At 46.6% G+C, this 19,646-nt stretch overlaps 1 protein-coding gene across 1 annotated transcript in view; it reads right to left on the reverse strand.

Moving 5' to 3' along the window:
* Nucleotides 1-19,646, reverse strand: part of pkd1b (polycystic kidney disease 1b) — a 196,357-nt gene that overhangs the window by 122,149 nt on the left and 54,562 nt on the right. Inside the window, exons 14-18 of the mRNA XM_048611156.1 lie at nucleotides 13,680-13,829; nucleotides 10,539-10,676; nucleotides 8,611-8,893; nucleotides 7,693-7,915; nucleotides 898-1,057 (exon numbers count right to left, since the gene is read on the reverse strand). Coding sequence (XP_048467113.1) covers nucleotides 898-1,057; nucleotides 7,693-7,915; nucleotides 8,611-8,893; nucleotides 10,539-10,676; nucleotides 13,680-13,829 — 954 coding nt within the window. The remainder of the gene's footprint in view (nucleotides 1-897; nucleotides 1,058-7,692; nucleotides 7,916-8,610; nucleotides 8,894-10,538; nucleotides 10,677-13,679; nucleotides 13,830-19,646) is intronic.

Below are 19,646 nucleotides of genomic sequence, written 5' to 3' on the forward strand. Positions count from 1 at the left end.
GTCTGGATCCTTCTTCAGAAAAGGATCTGAAGTTTCTGAAGAAGGTTCCAGACCCAAAACGTTAGCTTTCCTGCTCCTCTGATGCTGCTTGGCCTGCTGTGTTCATCCAGCTCTACACCTTGTTATCTAATAAAGGATACAATATGCTCAGTTTTATTAATAGGGACTGTTTCTGGGCACTGCAGTTTAGGAAAGATGTGAGGCTTTATAGAGGGTGCAGAAGATTCACGAGAATGATTCCATGGTTGAAGAACTTCAGATATGTGGATAGATTGATGAGATTTGGACTGTCTTCCTTGGAGAAGAGAAGGCTGAGAGGTTTAATCACAGGGTTCAAAACCTTTGGGAGCAGCTGGAGAAGTTGCGCTCGAGAGCTGTGTAACTCCATCCCTGGGTGACAAGTGAGAGAAAAGACCTTCCTTCCCTCCCATATTTAGGAAAGAATGTGTGAGAAGCTGTTCCTCCAATCATAGAGTCTGTCGCTTGAGGAGCAGCAAGACCGTGAGAGAGGGAACCTGTGATTGGAGGAGCAGCAATGGAAGGAGAATGGGGACCTGTGATTGGAGGAATGCAGTTACAATGCTAATAGAGATTTCTAGGATTTTGACCCAGCAACACTGAAGGAAGAGTGATATATTTCCAAGTCAAGCACATTTTTCTTTGGTGAGAAATGGCCAAAGTTATTTCACTTAAAGCAGTGGTTTTCAGAAACAGAATCTGAAATTTAATTGAAAACTACTTGCACTGTACAATCAATTAAGATAGTGTATATTTTTGCACAAGTTAACATTTTTTAAAATATCTGAATAATGATTTTAAAAAAACTACAGCTCTTGGGAACTGAACTGGTATATAAATACAGCAAGTAAAATGTCCCTCACTGCTTTAAGTCCTCACCTGATTGAGGGCGCTGATGAGAGTGACAGAGTATGGGATCACCTCACTGGGATTGCCCTGTTGAACCAGGCTCCACAGCTCTGATTGGCTCTTGTGTTTCAACCAATCAATGACACTGTATGATTCCGGGAGGAAATCTGGCATTAACACCATGAGAGTTCTGTCAGATGGGCAAGAGTGAGATGGTTACATAGAAACATAGGAACACATAGGTATTAGGAGCAATTTAGACAATTCAGCCTTTTGAGCCTGCTCTATTATTTAACATGATCATGCTTGATCTTATCCTGGTCTCATCTCCACTTTCCTGTCTGCTCCCCATTGCCCTTTATCCTGCTTTTTATCAGAAACATATCTATTTCCTTCTTGAATCTGTTGATTGATTCTGCCTCCACTGCAATCTTGGGCAGTGAGTTCCACAGATTCACAACCCTCTGAGAGAAGTAGTTTCTCCTCTTAGTTTGAATTTCTCACTCTATATCTTTGACCTCTTATTCGAGACTGTCCCACAAGGGGTCAGGGGGAATGGAACAATCTGTTCAATGTCCACCTTATCAATCCCTTTATTGTTTTATATGTACTTCAATGAGATTCCCCTGCATTCTTCTGAACTCGCGCGAGTGCAAACCCAAGCCCAAGCTATTCAACTGTTCCTTGTACGACAGCCCTTTCATCCCCGGAATCAACTGAACTGCTTCCAATGCCATCCCATCCTTCCTCAAGTAAGGAGAATATTGGACACAATATTCCAGGTATGGTCTCACCAATGACTTAAATAATTGTAACAACATTATTTTATAATCCAGTCCTTTTGAAATAAATGATCGGATTCCATTTGCCCTTCTTATTATACCCACTTTCTGTGATTCATGCACAAAGATGCATTGATCCCTCTGAATCTGCTTTCATTTAAATCATAATTTGCCCTTATATCTTTTCAGCCAAAATAGACAACCTCGCACTTATCTACATTAATCTCCATCTGCCAGATTCTGGCCCATTGTCCTAGCCGATCAATATTCATCTGTAAACTCTATCTCCTCGTTTCTGCCTGCTTTCACACCTATTTTAGTATCATTCGTGAATTTTGTTATGTTACACTCTGTCCCCGCTCACAAATAATTTATATAAGTTGTAATAGTTGAGGTCCAAGAATTGAACTCTCCGAAATCCCAGGATAACAAGGTGTAGAGCTGGATGAACACAGCAGGCCAAGCAGCACCAGAGGAGCAGGAAAGCTGACGTTTCGGGTCGAGACCCTTCTTCAGAAATGGGGGAGGGGAAGGGGATTCTGAAATAAATAGGGAGAGAGGGGGAGGCGGATATAAGATGGATAAAGGAGAAGATAGGTGGAGAGGAGACAGACAGGTCAAAGAGGCGGGGTTGGAGCCAGTAAAGGTGAATGTAGGTGGGGAGTTAGGGAGGGGATAGGGTGGTCCAGGGAGGACGGACAGATCAAGGAGGCGGGATGAGGTTAGTGGGTAGGAGATGGGGGTGGGGCTTGAGGTGGGAGGAATGGTTAGGGAGGTGGGCACGAGCTGGGCTGGTTTTGGAATGCGGTCGGGGAGGGGAGATTTTGAAGCTTATGAAGTCCACATTAATACCCTTGGACTGCAGGGTTCCCAAGCGAAATATGAGATACTGCTCCTGCAGCTTTCGGATGGCATCATTGTGGCAATGCAGGAGGTCCAGGATGGACATATCGTCCAAGGAGTGGGAGGGAGAGTTGAAATGGTTCGCGACTGGGAGGTGCAGTTGTTTGTTGCGAACCGAGCGTAGGTGTTCCGCAAAGCAGTCCCCAAGCCTCCGCTTGGTTTCCCTGATGTAGAGGAGGCCACAACGAGAACAGCAGATACAGTATACCAGATTAGCAGATGTGCTGGTCTTCTTAGGGCCTGGGATGGGGGTGACGGGGGAGGTGTAGGGGCAAGTGTAGCACTTCCTGCGGTTGCAGGGAAAAGTTCCGTGTGTGGTGGGGCTGGAGGGGAGTGTGGAGCGGACAAGGGAGTCACGGAGAGAGTGGTCCCTCAGGAAAGCAGATAAGGGTGGGGAGGGAAAAATGTCTTTGGTAGTGGGGTCAGATTGCAGATGGCAGAAGTGTCAGAGGATGATGCGTTGGATTCGGAGGTTGGTGGGGTGGTACGTGAGGACGAGGGGGATTCTGTTTTGGTTGTTATTGCAGGGAGGGGGGTGTGAGGGATGAGTTGCGGAAAATTCGAGAGACACGGTCGAGGGCATTTTCGACCACTGTGGGGGGAAGTTGTGGTCCTTGAAAAACGAGGATATCTGGGATGTCCGGGAGTGGAATGCCTCATCTCGGGAGCAGATGCGGCGGAGGCGAAGGAATTGGGAATAGGGCATGGCCTTTTTGCAGGAAGGTGGGTGAGAAGAGGTGTATTCTAGGTAGCTGTGGGAATTGGTAGGCTTGAAATGGATATCGGTTTCCAGGTGGATGCCAGAGATGGAGACAGAGAAGTCCAGGAAGGTGAGAGAGGTATTAGAGATGGTCCAGGTGAACTTAAGGTTGGGGTGGAAGGTGTTGGTGAAGTGGATGAACTGTTCGAGCTCCTCATGGGAGCACGAGGCAGCACCGATACAGTCATCGATGTAACGGAGGAAGAGGTGGGGGATAGGGCCAGTGTAGCTTTGGAAGAGGGATTGTTCCAGGTATCCTACAAAGAGGCAGGCATAGCTTGGGCCCATGTGGGTACCCATGGCCACCCCCTTTGTCTGTAGGAAGTGGGAGGAATTGAAAGAGAAGTTGTTGAGGGTGAGGACGAGTTCAGCTAAGCAGATGAGGGTGTCAGTGGAGGGGGACTGGTCGGGCCTGCGGGACAGGAAGAAGCGGAGGGCCTTTAGGCCATCTGCATGGGGAATGCAGGTGTATAGGGACTGGACGTCCATGGTAAAGATGAGGTGTTGGGGACCAGGGAATTTGAAGTTTTGGAGGAGGTGGAGGGCGTGGGTGGTGTCACGGACGTAAGTAGGGAGTTCTTGGACCAAGGGGGAGAAAACAGAGTTGAGATAGGTGGAGATAAGTTCAGTGGGGCAGGAGCTGGCAGAGACAATGGGTCGACCAGAGCAGTCAGGTTTGTGGATTTTGGGAAGGAGATAGAAACGGGCGGTGCGGGGTTGGGGAATGATGAGGTTAGAGGCTGTGGGTGGGAGGTCACCAGAAGTGATGAGGTTGTGGATGGTTTGGGAGATGATGGTTTGGTGGTCGGGGGTGGGATCATGATCAAGGGGGCGGTAGGAGGTGTCAGAGAGCTGGCGACTGGCCTAGGCGATGTAGAGGTCAGCATACTACAGCATACTACAACTGCGCCTCCCTTGTCCATGGGTTTTATAGTGAGGTTGGGATTGGAGCGGAAGGAGCAGAGGGCTGCACGTTCTGTGGGGGAGAGGTTGGAGTGGGTGAGAGGGGTGGAGAGGTTGAGGCGATCGATGTCTCGACGGCAGTTAGAGATGAAGAGGTCGAGGGAAGGTAGGAAGCCTTGGGGTGGTGTCCAGGAGGAGGGGGTGTGTTGGAGGCGGGAGAAGGGGTCAGTAGAGGGAGGGTTAGGCTCACAGTTAAAGAAGTAAGTGCAGAGGCGGAGGCGGCGGAAAAACTGCTCTATGTCCAAGCGTGACCGGTATTTGTTGATGTGTGGCTGGAGGGGGACAAAGGTGAGCCCTTTACTGAGGACTGACTGTTCGTCCTCAGTAAGGGGGAGGTCTGGGGGAATGGTGAAGACCCAGCAGGGCTGGGTGTTGCTGTCTCCTCTGGAGCTGCTGGCTGTGGAGGCAGTGGGCGGAGTGACGTTGGTGGTGGGCGGAACGACGTAGGCCGGTAAATCTTGGACGTTGGTGGCAGCGGTGTCCTCGATGTCTGTGTTGTCGGCCTCGGAAACGGAGGCGGCGGCATCAGCAGCAGTGTCGATGGCGTTGGCTGTACCGGAAGTGGTGTACCAGGCGGCGGTGGATGTGACGTCATCCGTAGAAACCGTTGGTGCTCCGAAGGTGGCCACATGGCCAACAGCGGCGGGCACATGGTGGGGAAGGTCCTGGGTAGGGTGGCAGGCACCGGTAAGTTTAAAGTACTTTCGGTTTTTAGTGTCCAATAAAGCTGAGTAGAATTGTGAGTTCAGGTTGTGGATCTTACGAAGAATAAAAAACAGGAGAGGTCTTTGCAGGTCTGGGAGAGGGAGGCTCTGAGCTGGGGAAGGCTTAATTGTAGTATCTGGCAATGCTGGCACATTGCAGCGCGTGTGTATTTCAGGAGTCACAGGGACAAACGCTTCTGTAGGATATCAATGTTCTGAATGTAGCGGTCGTCGTGGTTGGGGCCAAATTGGGAAGGCCTGAATGTGGACTGTAGTCCATTGGGGATGATCTGGTTCCGTAGGCAGGTACTCAGAAAGGCAATGTGGCTGTAGTACCTGGTTTGCTTTAGGATGTGGTCGAGCAGTTTCAGGGCCGAAGAGATTACAAGAGGGTTGCAGTGTGAGAGGGATACACTGAGGTTTTTCCAGAGGGAGGAGGGTAACTTCTTTAAGGTGGGCATCCTTACAAGAGGCTTCGCAGTGGGGTTAAAATCGTTACAGAGATAGTAGGAACTGCTGATGCTGAAGAATCTGAGATAACAAGGTCTAAAGCTGGATGAACACAGCAGGCCAAGCAGCATCAGAGGAGCAGGAAAGCTGACGTTTCGGGTTGAGACCCTTCTTCAGAAATGGGGGAGGGGGAGGGGATTCTGAAATAAATAGGGAGAGAGGAGGAGGCGGATAGAAGATGGATAAAGGAGAAGATAGGTGGAGAGGAGACAGACAGGTCAAAGAGGCAGAGTTGGAGCCAGTAAAGGTGAATGTAGATCGGGAGTTAGGGAGGGGATAGGTCGGTCCAGGGAGGACGGACAGGTCAAGGAGGCGGGATGAGATTAGTAGGTAGGAGATGGGGGTGGGGCTTGAGGTGGGAGGAGGGGATAGGTGGGAGGAAGGACAGGTTAGGGAGGCGGGGACGAGCTGGGCTGGTTTTGGGATGCGGTCGGGGGAGGGGAGATTTTGAAGCTTGTGAAGTCCACATTGATACCCTTGGGCTGCAGGGTTCCCAACCCCATTAGTTACAGTTCACAATCCAGAGAAGAACCCATTTATCCCAACCCTCTGCTTTCTGTCAGTCAGCCAATCATCCATCCAAGCCAATATTCTACCCTCATCCCCCTTGTATCTCACCTTCTAGATCAGTGTTTTATGTGGCACCTTGTCAAATACCTTTTGGAAGTCTAGGTGTGCCACATCCACTGGATCCCCATAATCCACCTTGCTAGTTACATCCTCAAGGAATTCTAGCAAGGTTGTCAAGCATACCTTGCCCTTCATGAAACCGTGCTGATACTAACAAATTAAGCTTTGATTTTCCAAATGTTCAGTTTTCTCCTCCTCTAAGATTGACTCCAGCAACCTCCCCACTACATTGGGAAACTACTGTTTGGTTAGTTTGACCATTTTTTGCCAATCTCCTTTATTGAACAACGGTGTCATATTAGCATATTTCCAACCCACTTGTACCTATAGTTGGTCAGAAAAGATATTTTAATATCAGCAAATGTCATGTCTGATGTTGTGATTCTGCATCATTGGGATTCAAATGCAGTTACTACTTTGTGTTCGTTCATTGATTTCCCTTTAGCGAATCAATCCACTAGCCTACCTGCCTTCCACATGCATCCAAATCCACACCATGTAATTCACTCTTAACACCTTCCAACATTGCCCAATAACCCATCCAAGATGTAAAGAATGACTACTGGTCTATCATGAGGTTGTTTACTGACACCAAATGAGAATGGGACACTCAAAATCTGGCTTAAGGAGAATTAAAAGAGAAAAAGTCAGCACATTTATTCATCAATAGTGCATGCCACGAGTTGGAGATGGGAGTGAAGTTGGGATTTATGCTCAGCTGTGATGACCCTCATGGCCATATAGCTTGCTGAGAATTTATTTGCTTCACTGTGTGGGTCAGGCACTGCAGGGTAGAAATTGATGGTGGAAGTGTTACATGGTGAGGAACCAGTCTATTCAGGAGAAAAAAGCTGAAGGAAAGCTATTGTTTACAGATTCGTGATCTGGTTAAAAGAGGTTTGATGCTGGGCTGTCCTGCAAAATAAAAAGATGGATATTCAGCCAATTTAGAGGGAAATAAAGACTGACAGTTGGGGCTTGCAGGTGAGCACAGATATAATAATGTTGATCTTAATATGCTCATAGAAGTTCGGGTCACAGCAGGCAACACTGTCGGGAGCATGTCCACACTTAACGTAGAAACATAGAAAATGGCTGCAGGAGTAGGCCATTCAGCCCTTCGAGCCTGCACTACCATTCAATATGATCATGGATGATAATGTATCCCACTCCCACTTTCTCTGCAGACCCCTTGATCCCTTTAGTCACAAGGGCCACGTCCAGCTCCCTCTTGAAAATATTTAATGAGCTGGCCCCACAGTTTTTTGTGGTAAAGAATTCCACAGGTTCACAATTCTGTGAAGAAATTCTTCCTTGTCTCAGTCCGGAATGGCTTACCTCTTATTCTTAGACTGTGGCCCCTAGTTCCGGACTTCCCCAACATCAGGAATATTTTTCCTGCATCTAGCCTGTCCAGTCCCATCAGGATTTTTATATGTTTCTATGAGATCCCCACTCATTCTTCTAAATTCCAAAGAGCACAAGCCCAATCGATCCAGACTTTCTTTACACGTCAGTCCTGCCACCTCTGTTAATGTTGACAGTTACCTGTTACATGTGGTATCAAACTTACTTGTTGATAGCTAAGGTTCTAGCACCAAGCAGATCCTCTACCTGAACCAAGACGCGGACAGTGGAGGCTCTGCCACTGGTAGCTGCAGGCAGCAACACACTGGAGGAGGGCTTGATGCCCCAGTACAACAGAAACCTATCACAACTGGAGGAATCATAAGGGCAGGTGATCGCCATCAGTGAGTAAACCAGCTGATCCAGGCCACCATCCTCATCCCACCAGCCTGCAAATGACATGAGGAATGCTGAGTTAGTTTTACCAGACATCTCTCTTCCAGCAGAAACATCACTTTGAGTTGGAGAAAGAGTAGGGTGAGTTGAATCTCTTAAGTGCAGACAAGGACCACTGATCCCTCCAGTAAGGGGAAACATTTCTTTCGGTCTAGGCACAAATTGGCCACTGTTGCACACCACCTGACACGGAGTGTCACTAACCTGCAGAGATCACAAGGTTGGCTGGTATCACCCCCTCCTGGGATGGGCAGGGCCAGCAATAACACGCCTCATCAAGTAACAAAAAAGAATCAACTGGAAATGAATTCTGAAGGGTCTCTGGACTTGAAGCATTAACTCTGTTTTCTCTGCATACATGCTGCCAGACTTGCTGAGTTTCTCCAAAATTCTCTGTACTTGTTTAAGAAAAGCAGAAATCTAGAAGATAATGTCACCATAGTCCCAGAGGACCATACCAGTGCTCTCTCATTGCAGAAAGACAACTGGCGGTGGATTACCCTGAGGCTCATCAGGCCTCAGGCGAGGGGAGAGGGTGAGAAGGAGAGTCCTTCGTGACAATCTCAGCCAGTGCAGAAACTGAACTTAAATTGTTGGCGTTACTTTGCATCGCAAACAAGCAATCCAGCCAACTGAGCAATCTGGAGGGATGGAGGGAGGAAAAAAGTGAGTATTTTCATTTGATTACCTGTGCAGTTAAAGCTTAGCAGAGTCTCCAAAAGGTAGAACGTTTGGTCTGGCTGGATGGTGCACTCGCCTCCGCTTGGTGGGTAGTTAGGACTCAGAGTGATGCTGGAGAACCCTGCGGTTTCCTTTTCTGGATCAGTAATGCTCAAGGTGAAGGTGTAGTTGATCCCATCTTGGAGGACACCCTGTCGAACAACCAGGTTAGAATTGGAGTTCCCTGTCGAGGTGGTTTTATTGTCCAAAATCAAAGGGTAGGCATCTGAACTTTGAACTATCCACTTATACTACAAACAAAATGAAGAACAAGAAATGTAAATAAACAAGTTGCCCATCAAACAAGATGAAGAACATTTACTCTGCCAGATCAGTATCACGAGGTGTACAGAATCTCCTCATCTTTAACGTCTTCTAAAGAATATAATAGATCAGGCACCGAAGGATTTTTGTGGCACAGTGGTAAGACCCCTAACACTGAGCCAGAGCCCCATGTTCAAATCCCAACGGTTCCAGCAAATTACAATACAATATCTGAGTAGGTTGATTAGAAAATAAAATGGACACCAAGAGGATTCTTGGGGTGTTGTTGTAGTGTCTCCATGACCAAAACGTTAACTCTGATTGTTTCTTCACAGATGCTGCCAGACCTGCTGAGCTTTTCCAGCAACTTCTGTTTTTGTTCTGAGCCAGGAGGCATGGGTTCATGCCCCAACTGCTGTATGTGAAGTGTGTCATAACATCTCTGAACAGATTAATTACAAAACTTCGAAAATAAAACAAAGAACTGTAAATGCTGATGATCAGAAACAAAAACAGAAATTGCTGGAGAAACTCAGTAGATAACTCTGGCAGAGATAGTAGGAACTGCAGATGCTGGAGAATCCGAGACAACAAGGTGCAGGGCTGGATGAACACAGCAGGCCAAGCAGCATCATAGGGGCAGAGAGGCTGACGTTTCGGGCCTAGACCCTTCATCAGAAAAAGGTCTTAAGGTTGGGGTGGAAGGTGTTAGTGAAGTGTATGAACTGTTCGAGCTCCTCGTGGGAGCACGAGGCGGCGCCGATACAGTCATCAATGTAACGGAGGAAGAGGTGGGGTTTAGGGCCGGTGTAGGTACGGAAGAGGGATTGTTCCACGTAACCTACAAAGAGGCAGGCGTAGCTTGGGCCCATGCGGGTACCCATGGCTACCCCCTTTGTCTGTAGGAAGTGGGAGGAATTGAAAGAGAAGTTGTTGAGTGTGAGGACGAGTTCGGCTAAGCGGATGAGGGTGTCAGTGGAGGGGGACTGGATAACTCTGGCAGTTCTGATGAAGAGTCACTGTACTTGGCAAAAAAACAGAAGAAAACAATAAATGACTTGTGTTTATCCAAGTGTTTTTCACAACCTCACTGTTGTAAGTGGGGCTGAAAAGGTTTCCAGCTGGAGGAATGTGATAAGTAGCGCCCCCACCCCCCCACTTCACCGTGACGGTATTACATGGACGGATTAACGAAGAGATGGAGAAAGTCAGTGATGAGCCACATCCCACAAGCCAGTGAACACAGATAGCTGGGGTCACCACAGTCAGGGTATCGCAAAGCGCTTTAAAACCAATGAAATAATAGTCATGAGTATAGAAAATGTGATGGCCAATTTGTGTCCAGTCCTGCAAACAATGAGATAAAATTGGGTAATGTTAGCTTAAGGTTAGTATTGACCAGAACAGTAAGGAGATATTCACAGTGCAGTCTCATCTTGTACCGTGAAATTCGTGTTTAAATATCCTGTTAAGAAGACAGCATGAAGTCAGCCTGAATTACCATCCTTCACTGAGGGACTGCCTGTACTCATCTACAAAATATCATGACCTGGAATGAGACTGAAGTGGTGGAGGCAGAGACAGGCACTAAACACAGAGGGGTCTATGCTACATTACTAGGAGGGCACTTACGCTGGACTTGTTGCTGCAATTCTGACATCTTCCAGCCAATGTGACATGCGTGCTCCTGCTCACTCCATAGCTCCAGAGGACATGGCAGGAGATACATTCCAGCATTACACAAGGAATCTCCCCAGCTCGCACCAGAACCTGTGGCTCAAAACAATAGTTACTTTTAAACATCTCAGACATGGGTGAGAGTCAGGGATCACTAACATCACCATTTTCAATTTAATCTACAACACAAATCTGACAATTCCAGGCTGGGCCTAGAGAGAACAGGAAATGCTCTCTACGTCCCCACAGATTGCCCATCCTCTCCGTCCCTTCTTTAGTTCCCACCACGTTCACCTTAAGCACCAAGTCTGAAGAGCTGGTAGGATTTATTTTTTTAAAACATTTAAAATTGGAGAAATATCTCTTTGGATGGAAACAGGGAAGCTATTGGCTCTGGTGACAGAATCATGAACAAAGAGACACTCTTAAATTTGAGTTAAACCAATTCGGAACAAAACCTTCCTCACACTGAAGGTTGTGTAACACTCTCCCCAAAAACACAACAGATTTAGGGAGATAATGACATAGGGTTTTTAACTGCTGGAAAACCTACTTGGATAAAACTATGGGGTCTTGCACTGGTGGTTGCCTATCAAATCCTCTCTCATCCTGTTAAAAACCCCTAGGGAGTTAGAAAGGAAAAAAACCCTCCAAATTTCACAGTAAAAGCAAGTTTCAGAACCCACATCAGGTTTCCACATCTTAGTATCTGAACCGATTTTTAAATCCTAAACGGCTGAATTGTGTTCACTCTCCAAGGACTTGGAACCAGATTGATACCCATCCAAATCAAACCTCATTTTGGAAGATGTCCCATTGACCTACAGCTTTCAGCAATTTGATTTTGTCAACATGACACCTAGTGGACTGTTAGAATTCATCAAATTCTAGCTTTTGTTTTTCAGACCATTGATCACAAAGGCTGCTTTTTCCCTTTTGGCCTATTTAGTACATCATCTCTGCTTATTTTTATTGTTTCTTTTTGTGGGAGTGGCTTCAAAGTTACAATCTTTTTTATTATTCAGTCATGGGATATAGGTTTCACTGGCTGAACCAGCATTTATTGTCCTTGAACTGACTGGCTTCTTGGATCATTTCAGAGGGCAGTTAAAAGTCAACCATATTGCTGTGGGCATGGAGTCACATGTAGGCCAAACCAGGTAAGGATGGGAGCTTTCCTTCCCTAAAAGACATTAACTGGGTTTTTATGACAATTGCCTGTTCAATCATCTCACTAAAACTTGTGCTGCGTCTAAAGACCACAAAGAAAGTGAAAAGATACAGACATACTGCAGTTTAGGCATTCAGACTAGAAGATCTGGTGCTGAAGCTGCTGCTGGTATGGGGCAAACCTCTGAAAGGCAGGTTTAATGGCTCATACTGCATAGGGAGAAAAGACGGTTCATTATTTTATCAACAATCCAGCAGGCGAAAGAAGCAATGTTTCAGAGATAGTAGGAGCTGCAGATGCTGGAGAATCTGAGATAACAAGGTGTAGAGCTGGATGAACGCAGCAGGTTAAGCAGCATCAGAGGAGCAGGAAAGCTGGCGTTTCGGGCCTAGACCCTTCTTCAGACAATGGCTGTGCTAATTAAAAGTGTTCAAGATATTATAGCCAGGAACAGGTCAAACAGGCAAATGTATGCATTGAGTGGTGAGGGCAGATAAAAACATAGAAATTAAGAAAATAGGTCAGGAGTAGGCCATTCAGCCCTTCAAGCCTGTACCACCATTCAGTATCCCATCTCAGTATCCCATTCCTGCCCTCTCCCCATTCCCCTTGATCCCTTTAGCCACACAAGGGCCACATCCAGCTCCCTCTTGAATAATCTAATGAACTGGCCCCAACAGTTTCCTGTGGGAGAGAATTCCACAGGTTCACAACTCTCTGAGTGAAGAAATTCTTCCTCATCTCAGTCTTATTCTTAGACTGACCCCTTGTTCTGGACTTCTCCAACATTGGGAACATTCTTCCTGCATCTAACCTGTCCAGTCCCATCAGGATTTTATATGTTTCTATGAGATCCCCTCTCAAGGAGAGTGAGGAAGAGCCTGAGGGAAGAGAAGGCCTACAATTTTCCCAAATTGAAACCACTGCTGTGAAGCTAACTACCCAGAAGTATTAGGGTGGTTGGTCACAGTACTTGCTCATTGAAATGTGAAGCAGAGAACAAATATCACAGACAAAGTGTTTGAGGAAGTACGTACAGACAAACCAGTTTGCACTTCCTTGACTCTAACTGATATAGACTTTGGAACCTCTCAATTACAAACCAGAATCCATGTCAGTTCAATACCAAGTGTAACAAGCCCAAGTCCTAGAGCTTAGAAAATTGAACTAAATCAAAGCAGTCACAGCTAATTATTCCAGGTCAAATGGTTCAAAGAGACTAGGCATATTGACTAGTGAACAGTTAATGCTATGTCCCAAACTAAGTCGTACCTTGAGTCCTCACAATGTGGATTGTATTGACTGGGAGGGCAATTCAACTTCAAAACAGTAAACTTGATTCATTGCAAGAGGACTGGCAAATCTTCATCGGCAACTGAACATTTGCTATGGTCTATTTTACTTTTATTTCCTTCTGTGAGGTGACAAAGAGAAAACTGAGGTGTAAAGGAATTTTTAATTTCCTATTTAGCAGGGAGGAGCCATGCTACTCATGGATTTATTGGAGCAGGACACTGCTTTGAAACAAAACAAAATGAGTGGTCAGATGATCTCTTTTCATTTCTGCCAACATGCACAATACAGGAGGCTTGAAAATGCTAACAACTTTTCAGAAGATTTAATTGAGAAGATATTGAAACGCAACTAATCATTTCCGGTGGACTCCTGGCTTCCATTGTCCAAACAGAATCTAGTTCACAACACACTTGCAGTTCTCTTGGATTCAGCATATAATGTAGGCATGAAGAAACCATTTCCGTCACCGGAGATGCCTTGAGCTACCCCCAGTGTGGTATTCTGTACAAACATCAATGTTTGAGAGTGAACTGAAGCGATAAGATGTCTCACAGTACATTAAGTTACCAAGCCTCCTCTCCTCAATGTCTCCTTATCTGCACATTGCTCAGATATCAGAAAGGACTTACCGTTTGAGTGGTGTGGGCAGCCTCTTTACCCAGCTTGGTGACAGTCAGTGTGAACAGGTAGGTCACACCTGGCAGCAGGGTGTTTCTGGGAATTGTGACTACAGGCCCAACTGAAATACCAGGATGGATACATGGAGAAGTCAACTGATCCTGGAAACAAGGAGGATATGGATCAATTGGCATTTTTAACACTGAACCAGAAGTCTGCAGTGTCTGTGATTGTTCCGCATCCAAAGTGCCCACACCATGTACCTACAAATAATAAAAGAAGTGTTCCTTTTCATTTCCTGGAGTGTGGAGCACAAGACAGAGACAAGACTTCTCCATTCTTTTAATCTGAAAGCTCCCTCTTCACTGCCCCCCTCAAACATGCTCAGGGCAAGTACAGCGCAGGGTTAGATACAGGGTAAGCTAGAAGTAAATGGAAAGTAAACCGTTCTCGCACTGTCTGCTTTGAATATTCCCAAGGCAGGGGCAGCATCAGGTTTGATACAGACTAACGCTTTCTCTACTCTTTTTAATCTGAAAGTAACCTTAAAGCTCCCTCTGTGCTTTCCCCACCAAGCAATCCCAGGACTGAAACTGCAAAGGGTTACAGATTAAACCTCTTGTAAACTGAAAGTAAAGCTTACTTTACACAGTCCACCTCAAACATTCTTAGAACAGGTCAAGCACAGTGTTAGATACAGATGTTTGGCACAACATTGTGTCCTATAATGTTCTATGTTCTAAAGCTTCCTCTACACTTTCTCCATCAAACACTCCCAGGGCAGGTGCAGCACACTGTTACAGAGTAAAGCTGATTCTGCACTATCACATTCATGAGCCTCTGCTCTAACCCCACTTAATCACTGTAAGTGGGGAATCATTCTGTTTCCCACAGTGGCGGCGCTACGCGTTCCTTGTTAGACTCCATGGAGTTAGTGACGAGGACCATCTTGTGCTGCAGCTCCAATCCCATTAGGATCTCCACAGTTAAGCTGGAAAGTGTGTAAAGACGATTTATGAGGATGTAGCCAGGACTAGTAGGACTGAGTTATAGGGAGAGGTTGGCCAGGATAGGACTTTATTCCTTTGAACATAGAAGATTGAGGGGTGACCTTATTGAGGTGTATAAAATCATGACGGGCATAGATAGGATGAATTTATATAGTCTTTTCCCCAGGGATGGGGAACTGAAAACTAGAGGGCATAGGTTTAAGGTGAGAGAGGAAAGATTTAAAAAGGACCGGAGGGGCAACTTCTTCACTCAGAGAATGGTGCCTATAAGGAATGGGCTGCCAAAGAAAGTGGTTGAGACAGGTGCAATAGCAACATTTAAAAAACATTTGGGCAGGTACATGGCTGGGAAGGGTTTAGAACAAAGAAGAAAGAACAACAAAATTACAGCACAGGAACAGGCCCTTTGGCCCACCAAGCCTGCGCCAATCCAGATCCTCTATCTAAACCTGTTGCCTATTTTCCAAGGGTCTGTATCCCTCTGCTCCCTGCCCATTCATGTATCTGTCTAGATACATCTTAAATGATGCTATCGTGCCGGCCTTTACCACCTCCGCTGGCAACGCGTTCCAGGCACCCACCACCCTCTGCGTAAAGAACTTTTCCCCTCTCACCTTGAAATCATGACCCTTAGAGGGATGTGGGCCAAATGCAGGCAATTGGAACTAGCTGTGTGGGCACCATGGTCATCATGGACTAGTTTGGGCTGAATGGCCTGTTTCCATGCTGTATTACTCTATGACTCTATGAGAACCACAAACAATAACAAAAGCAAGAGCTTTTGTACTGTTACAATTAGGGAAGGAGCTTCCTGGGAACCTCGGCTGTGTTCATTGCACATGCTATCCTATGTGAGAAGCTTTGATGCTTCCTGTGACCTGGGTAACAACACATGGAGTAAATATCACCAACTAGAGAAACTCAAGGTGCTCAATGGCAGCTGCAATCATTATAGGGCAGCCAAGGCAGAGGGAATGTGTTTAACAAGGAAGGGCAAGGTAGGGTCCTGTGAGGGATGTTCTCTGCCCGATATTCAGTTCTAAATTCTGGTTCCTTTGGAGTGTGCAAGGAGTGCCAGGTCCAACGCACCTTGGGTGACTCAGCTGTACAAGGGCTGTGGGAGGAAGAGTGCAAGGCACTGTGACACTAAAGGGAACAGGCAGATGACTCTCTGCCACTGATGTGACTCCAGGATGGCATGTTACCTACTTGGTGTCAGGCTGAAACATATCAATGAGCAGCTGTAGGGCATTCTGGGAGGTGGTGAATAGCAAGACTCCATTTTGGTATTAACAACAGGCAGAAAGAGGGATGAAGTCCAACAAACAAGGTTTGGGGAGTTAGGAGAGAGATTGGAAAATAGGAGAATGTCCAGATTCTGCTTGATGTCACGTGATGTCACGATTACTAGTCCAGTGACACAAACAGTACAACTCCATCTCCCTTATGAAGTGTCACGTGCTCAGGAGTGCAGAAATATGAAGGCAAAGCTGATGAACCCATGGCTGGAGAGATAATGCAGGAAGAAGGGCTTTAAATTCCTGCAACAAAGGGGCTGCTTCTGGGGGAGGCAGAACCTGCTTTATCCTTTGGTGATTTAAAACTGTCTTCCCAAAGCCTGTCCATTATCCACAAGGCACAAGTCAGAAGTGTGGTGGAATATGTCCAGTTGCCTGGATGAGTGCAGCTCCAACAAACTCAAGACGTTTAACACCATCCCGGGCAAAGCAGCCCACTTGATTAGCACCACATCCACAAGCATCCACTCCCTCCACCACTAATGCTCAGTAGCAGCAGTCACCCTACAAGAACTGGAGAAATTCATCAAGGATCCTTAGCCAGCACCATTCAAACCCACGACCACTTCCATCTCAAAGGAAAAGGGCAGCAGATACTTGGGAATACCACAGCCTGCAAGATCCCCTCCAAGCCACTCACATTCCTGGCTTGGAAACATATTCGACAAAAGAAACAGAAATTGCTGGAAAAGCTCAGCAGGTCTGGGAGCATCTGGGCCAGCATTTATTGCCCATCCCCATTGGCCCATGAGAAGGCAATGGTGAGCAGCCTTCTTGAACTGCCATAGTCCATGTGCTGTAGGTTGACACTTAATGCCCTTACAGAGGGAATTCCAGGATTTTGACCCAGCAATAGTGAAGGAACAGCAATATGTTTCCAAGTAAAAACCGAAAATAAAACTGTGGATGCTGTAAATCAGAAATAAAAATAGAAATTGCTGGAAATACTCAGCAGCTCTGGCAGCAGCTGTGGAGAGAAATCGGAGTTAACATTTCAGGTTGAGTGACCCTTCCTCAGAACTGACAGTAGCTCAGAAATTGTCGGTTTATATGCAGAAGATAGGATGGGGGGAGGGAGTAAGGAGTAAATGATAGATGGGGACAGAGCCCAAAGAGAGAGAGAAGAGCAGTTGAACAGACAAAAGAATGGATAACAATCTGGCTAGGAGGGCGAATAGCTGTTAATGGAGACTGGTAGTGGCTAACAATGGGTTGTGTGTAAAAGCAGACTATGTATTAACAAGGCCTGATGTGTGGGGATTGGAATGAGGATATGGGAGAGCACAGGCCTTAAATTTACTGAACTCAAAATCAATATTGAGCCCGGAAGGCTGCAATGTCCCCAGGAGGGACTGTTCTTCCAGCTTGCACTGAGCTTCGCTTCACTGGAGCACTGCTGCAAGCCTGAGACAGAGATGGTGGCCAGGGAACAGGGTGGTGCATTTAAGTATTAAGCAATTGGAAGCTCAGGGTCTTTTTAGCAGACAGAATGTAGGTGTTCTACGAAGTGGTCGCCTTAACAAATTTTAGGCACGACATGACGTTGAACTCTTCTTCCAACGCCTTCGCCTCCGTGCCCATTTCTTTGGGCAAAAGTCCTCTCCCCATCCAACAGGCCCTTTCACTCACCTCCAACACTCTCCCTCTACCTGGACCCTTCTCTCTGGCCTTTTGCCTGCACTCTGACAGTTCTCAATGAACAGTTCAAGGGACATAGGTCATCTCAATTTCTCTGCCCCCCTTACCCATTCCTACCTATCCTCCCAGGAACTGACTGCACTCCCTGCTCTCAGATCCAACCCTGACTTTGTAATTAAGCCTACTGATAGGGGTGGTGCTGTTGTGGTCTGGCGGACCAACCCCTGCATTGTAGAGGCTGAGTGCCAGCTCTCTGATACTTCCTCCTATTTCCCCCAGACCACGACCCCACAATGGGGCATCAGGACATTGTGTCAACTACAGTCACCAAACCCATTTCATCTTAATGACTACCACCCAATGGGTCTGACCTCCATAATCGTGAGATGCTTCGAGAGGCTGGTCATGGCCCACAATAACTCTAGCCTCCCAGACTGCTTCAATCCCCTGCAACTTGCTTACTGACATAAAAGGTTTACAGCGGAGCCCATTTCCCTAGGCCTGCACTCATCCCTGTAACACATTCAACACCATAAACCCCTCCAGACTGATCTCAAAACTCCAAAACCCAGTTGGCCTCTGCAACTGGATCCTCAGCCTCCTGGCCCATAGGCGGCAATCAGCAAAGATAGACAATAACTCTCAACACTGTCCTCAGTCCCCTACTGTGCTCCCTGTACACCCACAACTGTGTTGTCAAATTCCGAATGAACACCATCTACACAAGTCTGCTGATGACACCACCATGGTAGGACAGATATCAAACAACGATAAGTCAGAATACAGAAAGGAGATAGAGAGCTTGGTACCGTGGTGCAATGATAACAACCTCTCTCTCAATGTCAGCAAAACCAAAAAAACTGATCATTGACTTCAGGAAGAAAGGAGGAGAACACACCCCCATCGACATCAAAGAGCAGAGCTTGAGAGGGTTGAGAGTGCCAAGTTCCTAGGACTGCCAATAACCAACAACTTGTCCTGGACTTCCCACATAGATGCAATGGTCAAGAAGGCACAACAATGCTGCTTCTTCCCCAGGCCGCTCCGGAAATTCAGCACGTCCATAAGGACCCTCACTAACTTTTGCAGACACATCATGGAAATCATACTATCTGGGTGCATAATGGCCTGGTACAGCAACTGCTCTGGCTGGGACCGTAATAAACTACAGAAGGTAGTGTACACAGCCGAGACCATCACAGAAGCCAACCTCCCATCCACGGACACCATTTACCTTTCTTATTGCCGAGGAAAGGCTGCCAACATCATCAAAGGCCCACCCCCTCCCACCCCACTGATGGTCTCCAAAAACCTCTCCATCAGACAGAAGATACAGGAGTTTGAACACATGCAGGAGCAGGTTCAAGAACTACTTCCTGCCTGCCATTACTAAACTGATCAATGGACTCTCTAACTTTAAATAATGTTGATCTTGCTTCATGCACCTCCTGTGAAGTGTAACCGGTAAGCCTCACTCTGTCTAAGCACCCTATCACCTGTATGTCCTTGCTGTATGTCTTCTGCCTGTACCACTTGCAAACAAAGCTTTTCACTGTACTTAGGTACACATGACCACAAAAAAAAATCAAATCAAAATCTGGTGATTTTGCCCCCACTGCCTCCAACCTAATAGTCCCCCAAACCCACACAGCTCACTTCTATCTTCCTCCCAAAATACGTAAACAGGACTGCCTGGGAAGACCCATTGTTTCTGCCTGCTCGTGCACCACAGAACACATCTCTTCCTACCTTGACTCGATCTTTTCTCCGCTGGTCCAACCCTTGCCCACTTAAATCCCCAATTCCTTTTGTAAGTTTCAGAATTTCCAGTTTGCAGGCTCCAGCCGCCTTCGCTTTTCCATGGACATGCAATCCCTTTACATCTCCGTTCCCCCACCAGGATGGTCTCAGGACTCTCAGCTTCTTCCTGGAACAAAGGCCTGAACCGTCCCCATCCATCACCAGCCTCTTCTGCTTGGCCGAGCTCATCCTCACCTTGAACAACTCTTCTTTTAATTCCTCTCATTTTCTT

This window comes from Rhincodon typus, chromosome 23 (assembly GCF_021869965.1).
Source record: "Rhincodon typus isolate 14 chromosome 23, sRhiTyp1.1, whole genome shotgun sequence".
Classification (NCBI taxonomy): domain Eukaryota; kingdom Metazoa; phylum Chordata; class Chondrichthyes; order Orectolobiformes; family Rhincodontidae; genus Rhincodon; species Rhincodon typus.